The 9,780-nt window shown below is 29.8% G+C and overlaps 1 protein-coding gene across 3 annotated transcripts in view; it reads left to right on the top strand.

Annotated features, from left to right (window-relative positions):
- The window catches only part of LOC124427806 (zwei Ig domain protein zig-8-like), a 318,931-nt gene extending 309,667 nt beyond the window's left edge, over positions 1-9,264 (top strand). For 2 of the 3 annotated variants that reach the window (XM_046971127.1, XM_046971138.1), the window contains exons 7-8: positions 8,048-8,216; positions 8,734-9,264. In XM_046971127.1, coding sequence (XP_046827083.1) covers positions 8,048-8,216; positions 8,734-8,825 — 261 coding nt within the window. In that variant the 3' untranslated portion in view covers positions 8,826-9,264. The remainder of the gene's footprint in view (positions 1-8,047; positions 8,217-8,733) is intronic. The other variant, XM_046971146.1, reaches the window with a different exon arrangement.
- Positions 9,265-9,780: the final 516 nt, after the last annotated feature.

Raw genomic sequence — 9,780 nt, 5'->3', positions numbered from 1 at the left:
TAACAATAACGTCACAAATTCCATTTTTATCGATTCTTTTTTTACGATAAAACGTTACATCTATTTTCCCAATCGTCAAATAAACAAACTTTAAAAAAAAAATAACTCGATTATGTCGTAATAACTTTCTACATCTACATATTCGTATGATTTTTTTCGTTAATTTTGTTTCTTCTTCTTTTTATAATAACAACAAGTTCGTGTAAATAATAAGAAAGAGAAAGAGAAAGAATGAGGAAAGTAATGTCAAATGATAATAATACTTCGTTATAAATTATTTACAAATTTCTTAAGTTTACTCGTATCTGTGTAGAAAAAGAAAAAAGAAAAGTAAAAAACATATTAGTTTTATTTAAATGTCGGTATTTTAATATTAATATAAATTTATAAGATACTAAACAAGGAAAGTAACATTATCAAATGATAATAATACTTTGTTATAAATTAATTAAAAAATTTTTACAAAGTAATACTCGTAGGTGTATAAAATACATATTAGTATATTATAAATATAACGTTATGTCAATATTTTTGAAAAAAATATTGAAGAAAGAAACGTTATCACATATTAATAACATTTCGTTATGAATTAATTAAAAAGTTCTTATAGTGTAGTACTCCAATATATACGGTAAATATTGTATATATATATATATATATATATATATATATATATATATATATATATATATATATACCGTTATGTTAATAAATCTTATATTAAATATACATTAAAGCAATTAGATGTACCTACATATAGATACTATATGTGAAAAAATTAAAAATTTTCTCAAAAACATTTAATTATTTATATTTAGGGAAGAAAAAAAAATTAATTCTCCGTCACTTTTATATTCTAAATTTCTTTATGGAAAAAAGAAAGAATGTCGAGTAAAATTTCTCTTTTTATTTTTTCTTCTTCTTTTTCTTCTTCTTCTTTGAAAACAAATAAATGTTTGAGAAGTACATTTTAATATTATATACATATTAGTATATCAATATTTTTGTAAAATATTGGAGAAAGGAAGTTCTTGTAGAGTAGTACTTTAGTATGTACAGCAAATATTATATATATATATATATATATATATATATATATATATATGTATATATATATATATATATATGTATATATATATATAAAGATATATTAATATATCTTTATATTAATATATCTAATATTAAACATATATTAAAATGATTAAACGCTTACTAATACAAGTATACATATATCTAACTGAGTTAAAGCAAAAAATTTTTCTCAAAAATATTTAATATTCACGTATCAAAAAACTATCATCATGAACGACAAGGAAAACGACAATAAAAACAAAAATAAAAAATAAAAAGAAGGAAAAAAAATTCATTCTCCATCCCTGTCATTTTTTAAATTTCTTTATGGAAAAAAGAGGGAAGGTCGAATAAAATTTCTCTACTACTTCTTCTTCTTCTTTTTCTTTTTCTTCTTCTTCATCTTCTTTGAAAACGGAGTAAATTTCGAAAGAGCAAGCTACCGAATTTTAATGAGAACGCGATAGAAAGGAGATAAACAGAGAAAGAGAGATAGATAGAAAGAAAGGGAGAGAAACAGATAGAGAGAGATAGAAAGAGAGAGAAAGAGAGAGAGAGAGAGAGAGAGAAAGAGAGAGACGATTATAGAAGTTGAGGGGAACTCCGTCGTTATACAAAAGGACGAGCTTGAGATAAGACAAAAGTGGCCACGTCGTTGGTGAGGATCGAAAGGAAACGGAGAGGAGAGAGAGATGATAGGTACAACTCTCCTCTCAAATGGACCATTCACTTCAAGATCTTCTATGGAGTTGTCGACGATCTCGCGGAACGCCGATCTTTTCTTCTATTTCTTGCGAAAACGCGTAATGAGGTTGACGAGAGTCTTCTATCTCTTTCTCTGTTTCTCTCTCTCTCTCTCTCTCTCTCTCTCTCTCTCTATCTATCTATTTATCTATCTATCTATCTCTCTCTCTTTCTTTTTTTTCTCTCTCTCTCTCTTTTTCTATCTCTCTCTTTCTTTCTTTTTTTCTCTCTCCCTCTTTCTTTATCTCTCTCTCTCTCTTTCCGTCTTTCTCCAGTCTCTCTATCTCTGTCTCTCTCGTTCCTATCCTTGGCTGACAAAATTTCTTCGTGCTTGAGTACCTTTAAAGACTTTACCAAATTACGGCCAGTTGAAATTATCTAACCCGTTGGTCTGATGTAAACGTTTAAATGATAACGAGATGTGATCGAAACTCGAACGTTACCAATATTATTATTATTATTACTTCGATCGATGATTCTTCGTTCATATACATCGCTTAGAATTTTGCGAACGTTCTTCTTATCGTTTTTTACGAATATAATCATTTATAGTAGATAAATATTTATATCGTAAAAATTTTAAACGTCCTTTCTTGTTTTATGAAATAACTACGTATATATATATATATATATATATATATATATATATATCAGATAAATATCTTCGAACGATTTTATATATAACATTTCGAAGCGTTTAATTAATTTTTTATACGTATTAAATTAGTTATAGAGAATCTGTATCAATGATCGAAGTTCAAAGCATACTTTGTTTTTCATTATAAATTAATAATAGATATTACCTTCACTGATTGTTCTAGAAACTATAGAACATCATTAAACGTTGATGTGTATGTAAATATATTTGACTAGTGATATTGATATGAAATTTATATATATATAGCTCCCTTCAAATTCATGCTGTCACACAGCATGAATTTCATTAACAAGTAATCTATTTTATTAATCGCTAATCAGAAAATAAAACTAATATCATATATATATATATATATATATATATATATATATATATATATATATATAATCTGCGATAAATAAACATAAAACAAAATTTTCATATTAATAAATATACTACATTATTCTTATAAATTAATATGTAACATACATATAACTACACCATAAACCTTTCAATAATTTCGTCAACAATTGCGTTCTCCAATCAAAAAAGGAAAATTAATCCTATCTGTATAAGTTTAACAAATTAACCAGGTATTGAATATTAATATCGTATGTTAACATAATATTGTGCACACGCACACACACACACTTTATATATATATATATATATATATATATATATATATATATATATATATAAATTTCAGTTATCTTTAGTACAAGTATACTTGCATACACATATACAAATATATATATAGTTATATGTATAGTTACAAAGTTATATCAAGATAAATTAATTAAGATATAAAAATATCATCGAATAATATTAGAAGAATAAATGAGAAACAGCTTTGGTGGAATATACACACATGTACTAATTAAAGCATAGACGAATCGAGGTCGAAGAAGCGCCCGCGTGTTATAACGCCGAGCAGATTAACCATGCAGTTTTCAACAAAACTTCGGGCATTATTTCGAACGTATCCGCAGCAACAATGTAGGATAATAATAGAACGGAAGGAACGTGATGCCGCTTATTAAAGCCCTCGTGCTTCAACTTTCTCATCCGATTAACCGGGATTTGAATCGTACGGTTGCTCGAACGAACATAACAACGAACGAATGAACGTAAGTAGAAGCAAGTAAACGAGCAAGTAACCGAGAAAGCGAGCGAGTAACCATACAAACTGCCTGAGATATTAGGAAAGACAATGTCCTTCTATCTAAGTAACTTCGATCCGTCATAAGGATTGATAGTAACTAAAAGGTTTCATCAGGATAAGTTAAATGTTACTGATATATTAATATTATATATATTATTTATAATATATATTTAATTAATTAATTATAAATAATATAATTCAATCAATTATAAATAATATATATATTATTGATAATTAATATTCGATATGTTAATATTATATATATATATATATATATATATCCACCTTAATTTATAACAAGTATTTAATCGAAGCTTTTATTACGTAAAATTAAAAAAATGAATAGTAAGTTTTTGTTAAGTTCTTGATAAAATTCAAGATTTTATCAAAAAAAAGAAATAAATAAATTTTGATATATTAATATTTTATTTATATATATAAATATAAATAAAAAAATATATATATATACACTTAATTAAATTATGCCAACCAGTTTAATCGAGACTTATGTTGATCGAACTTTAATCAATGAATAGTAATTATGAATGATACGACTCGACTTCATTTATCATTCATAATTTATCCGTACGGACGGTGTGCTTAAAATATCTCATGATGAAACCGTTGTGTGATAAAGGAAAAAAAAAAAAAAGTAAAAATAGAGAAACAGATGACGGACGGGAAGATTATTTTCGTACGAACAAAAAAGAAAAAGAAAAAATGCGTCGCCCCGCTATCCTTCTTCCATCCTCCACCATTCTTCCCCCTATCGAGTGTATATTTTCATTGTAAAAGTTTTCGCGTCGTTCTCGTCAAGATAACAAAGCGGAAGGAAGACAGTTTCGCTTATCAAAGTTGCAAAGCGTAAACTTTCCTGATCTGATTAATCGCAGGTAGGATCGTTCGCACGATGATCTACGTACTCTACGATACGCGAATACGTGGATGGTGGACCGACCGAATGAGGAATGAGGGGATGAGGAGGTGAGGTGGTGAAGAGGTGAAGAGGTGAGGGGGTAGAAGGGTAGGGGGTAGGATGACGAAGGGATGTGGGAGTTATAGAGGTGAGGAGGAAATGTCCCTCCGAAGCACGATTTTTCAAGGGTACAGATTAGCTTCTATAAATCTACTCTTCTCGAAACTCTCCCATAGATCTCTTTTCCATGGGGGAATTCTCGACATCGATTTTCCTACATTCACGTAGAAAACACGGATGATATATATAGTTTTTGATTTTTTTTTTTTTTGAATGACTAAATTTCTCAATAATGTCACGTCGTTATTGGGAATGATAATCTTTCAATTCTAACAATTAAATCTATCGTTTTATAACGAATATCGTTTTAATTTGATCATAATTTATGTATTAAATATTTGAATTAATGATCACGAATAGAATAAAAGATGTTTTTTATAAATTATAGGCGGATACGTGGAGCATAATTAACATTACAATAAATTTGTTAAATTATTTTATTAAATTAGAATAAATTTTTTTATGAATTAACAAATTATATGAATGATTTGAATTAATAAAATTAACCAATAAAATTTCATATTTTTCTCTAAATTTGAAATTTCACATGAGATATGATAATACGAACGATCATCGTCAATAATTATATTATAAAAGATGTTTCTTTTGAAATTAATAAAAAAATAAAAAGGAAAATGTGTAATCTCCACCATTGGTATGAATGAATAAACGTGATCAATGACTAGAAATAAATATATTTAACTCATAGTCGCTATAAATTCAAGTCGGACTATCCAATTCCCCTCCTTTCTCTCTCTCTCCCTCTCTCCCCGCCTTCCCTCCATTTAATGTAACTTTTAAGCTGGACACGTAGACCGTAGATACAGCTAACGGACAGGTGATCATTTATTTATAAATCCGTCGCCGTTACGACGGCGAAGGGTTCAACCTTCACGTTTTCCCTTTAGCTTGGTAGGTACCCGCCGAACTAGTTTGCAAGCTTCTCTCGTACCTTTTCTGTTAAAGAGACACTCATGCCACAGAGCCAAGTGGAACAGAGAATAAACAGAGACTGTCTTCTAGTATGGCAAATGACAATAACGTCATACGCTCTTCAACATCTATACTTCGTGACTCCGTACGAATTTTCTAGTAAGCTTTTCTATCAAAAAAATTGTTTAGGGAACGTAACTATATATGTATTAAACTCTAGTTACTCGAATAAAGCAACTAGATAATAAAAATAAATAAATAAAAATATAAATAAAAATATACATAAACTAATAAATATATATATATATATATATGTATATGTGTGTATGTATGTGTATGTGTGTGTATACGTGTGTGCTTTTGATAATTAAATCGTTAAAAATGCAATGAAAGTTTCGCTTTAATAATACTACACGCTTACTGATCGTTCAATTCGACAACAATGAAGCTGAGGGCGAACGATCGAAATCACCCTTCGTGTGTAGTTCTCTCACCTACAACAATCTTCTCTCTCTCTCTCTCCCTCTCTCTCTCTCTCTCTCCTATTCTATCTCCCTTTGGAAATAAAAGTTAAGCCGAAAAAGAAAAGTTAAAATATTTTCCACGCTCGTTCTAAGTGTACGATACATATTTACTTTACGTATATATATATATATATGTATATATATATTTATGTAAAGCAGGTAAATCGTAATAAGAATTTACGGTTAGTAGAAACATTAATATAACGTATATATAATTTACCATTACATTCACAGTTTTCGTCCGCATCGTTTGTGTCGACGTTTGAAGAAAAAAAGCAAAAAAGAAAAAAGGACAGAGAAAGAGAGAGAGAGAGGGAGAGAAAAAGAGAGAGAGAGAGAAACCAAATCATCATGGAAAATATAGTGAAAAGAAGATCGAATTATACCGCGAGAAGGAAGAAATTAAAAAAAACAATATCAAAAAAAGAAAAAGTAAAAAATAAAAAAGAATAGGAAAGGGAAAATTTCCTAAAAATTCTATCTTATCTGTCATCGTAAGCTTTTCCATGTCACCCTTTTTATGCCTCACCTCCTTCCCTCTATCACCTATGAGATAAAAATAACTCATCCGAATCTACCTATAAAACCGACCGGATTTGAAACGACCAAGACTCCGTGGCGTAAATTTTATTTTATGACTACTTCCCGTTCGAGATACGTATGAACAGAATGACAAGGGAGACAAGAAACTTCCTTCCCTTTTGGACATGTATGACGTCATTTAGTTCAGATAGAAAATCTTTGCTGGCTTATCTTTTTCCTTTCTCACTCCATTCCAAGGAAAACGACGGAAGAACTTTAGAAAACAAGTACTTACTTACGAATAATCTCGAACACTAGTCAACCCCAAAGGATATTTTATTATAATGCTATAATTCGTTTTTCCGTAAATATATCATTCGTTTAAAACTGATAAACGATAAATTAATTAAAATTAAGTTTGTATTGTTTTCAATTAATTTCTCACAATCGGTCTTTGAATGTATCGAAACATTTGTTAACATTAAAAATTCAATCGATCCCTGAAGATGGCTTGAAAATTATATATATATATATATATATATATATATATATATATATATATATATATTTAATATATATTTGAACGATAAGTAAATAAAATTAATCGGATGAATTAACTTTCGGATAATTATCGACAGAATTATTAACTTAAAATTATATTAATCAATTTAATTTCATTATCTGTGCCATATAGACAGGATTATTAACTTAAAATTATATTAATTAATTTAATTTCATAATCTCTGTCATATCGACAAAATTATTGTTAACTTAAAAATATAGAAATTAATTTAATAATCTTTGTCATTTCGTAATCGATCCTCGGTTTTAATCGTAAATTATTTCGTTCATGATTATTTATTGAATACAGAAATTTCCTTCCTAACAATTCAAATTTGTATATTATTTTTCTCATCGATCTTCATGAGGAAACAATGATCTTCTTTTTTTTTTTTAATCGTTATCATAATCGATAAAAAAAAAATCGATAAAAAAAGATCCTCGGTTTTAATCGTAAATTATTTCGTTCATGATTATTTATTGAATACAGAAATTTCCTTCCTAACAATTCAAATTTGTATATTATTTTTCTCATCGATCTTCATGAGGAAACAATGATCTTCTTTTTTTTTTTTAATCGTTATCATAATCGATAAAAAAAATTGATAAAAAAAAATTGATCGGTCATAATTGTCATTAAAAAAAAAAAGATAGCTAAAATGTTAATAACGAACCCTCGTTTGAAAAGAAAGAAAGAAAGAAAACAAAGATAAAGAAAAAATAATATATTAAAAAAAAAGAAAATATAACGACGTAAATTTCGAACAACAAAATTCGACGATTATTATCTTCTCTTGCTTTATTATCAAAAATACATGTGAAATTTTCATAGTTGGTTGATTTTTGTGTTCTAGATAATTAGCTACGACTCGACCAGAGGTGGCGTGTCAGTGGTCACGGAAAAGGGCGACAGTACGACAAGTTTCCTCCTCGTTCAGGAAGCCAAACCGTCTGACTCCGGACGTTATACGTGTAATCCCAGCAACGCTCAACCAAAGTCGATTACCGTTCATGTACTCAATGGTGAGTTACTCGATCGTAGTTATCATCTCTCATTCTCGGAATCTGAATGTTTCCCCTCCGCTTATAGTTTTCTTTTTCCTTCCCCTCACGATTTATCATTCAAATAGTTATTATGCCTTTCAAATTTATTTTTTCATTTTTTTTTTTTATCGCGCTACTCGCAATCTTTCTCTTGTAAATAACTCTAATACTTGCTCGACACGAACGAACAAAGGGAAGAAACTAAAGAAAGGAAGGAAGGAAAATGAAAAGAATGAATATAAGAAATAGAATGCACTTTCTTCGTCTGATAAAATGATCTTCTTAAGTTAAAGTAAGAGAAAAATGAGAGGGGAGAAAAAATAAAATAAGAAACGAGAAATACAAAGAGAGAGAGAGAGAGAGAGAGAGAGAAATGAACGGTAGCTTTCTATATCTGTCTTTTTCTCTCTTTTTATCTGTCTCCCTTTGTCTCTTTCTCCGTCTCTCTGAAGAGGCAGACATTTTCAGAAAATTTAAGTGTTGTCCTCTGTTTCAGGAGAGTATCCCGCGGCAATGCAGCATGGCGGTCAGGCGAAACAACCGAGGCTCTACTCACTGCTGCTTTGTCTGTGCCTGCTTCTTTATTAAGGAAGGAAAGAATTAAGGAGAAAAATAAGAGGGATCGTACTCTCTCCGTCTATCACTTTCTCTCTCTATCTATCTCTCTCTCTCTCTCTCTCTCTCTCTCTCTCTCTCTCTCTCTCTCTCCATCTTTTTCTCCCTCTCTATCTCTCTCTATCTCTTTATCCCTCTCTCTCTCTCTATTTATCTATCTTTCACTATTCATCTATCTACTTATCTCTTTCTATCTATTTAAAACCATAGAAATTCTGAGAAATTCTATAAGAAAGGGAATGTACCAGTGAAATTTGTCACTAATCTTTTGGTATCAATTAAACGGAGAAGACAAAGGGAAAGAGAGAGAGAGAGAAAGAGATAGATAGGTAGATAGACAGACAGATAGATAGATAAATAAATAGATAGATAAATAGATAGATAGATAGATGGATGGATGGATAGATGGATAGAGATAGAGAGATAAAGAGAGAAAGAAAGAGAAAAGAAACATAGAAATACAAAGAGATAGAGACAGGGACAGAGACAGAGAGAGAGAAAGATAGAGAGAAAGACAGAGACAGAGAGACAAATAGAGAGAGAAAAAGAAGGAGAGAGAGAGAGACAGAGAGAGAGAGAGAGAGAGAAGAAAGAAAAAAAAAGAAGAAAAAGAAAAAGATTTTAATTCAACATCCACGACGCGAGATGAGACGCAAAAAAATACTGCCCCCCAGCCCCTTCGTTGCACGAATTCCTTCCGCGTGTTCGTCCGCAACCTTCGATTTGGTCCGCTAAACGCTCAACAAAGAAGATAATGATAATGACGATGATGATGATGAAGAAAAAGAAGAAGAAAAATAGAGGAAGAGGAAGACCAACGAGACAAGTCGTTGCTATACCTAAGCAACCCTCTACCAACTACTATCCAACCTCTCCTCCCCCCCTACATCCCTTTCCATTCAATCGTGACTTTAATCACGGTGTGTAT

Source organism: Vespa crabro, chromosome 1, assembly GCF_910589235.1.
Source record: "Vespa crabro chromosome 1, iyVesCrab1.2, whole genome shotgun sequence".
Lineage (NCBI taxonomy): Eukaryota > Metazoa > Arthropoda > Insecta > Hymenoptera > Vespidae > Vespa > Vespa crabro.
Note: the sequence above shows the minus strand (reverse complement) of the source record. Positions and strands in the feature narration are given on the sequence as shown.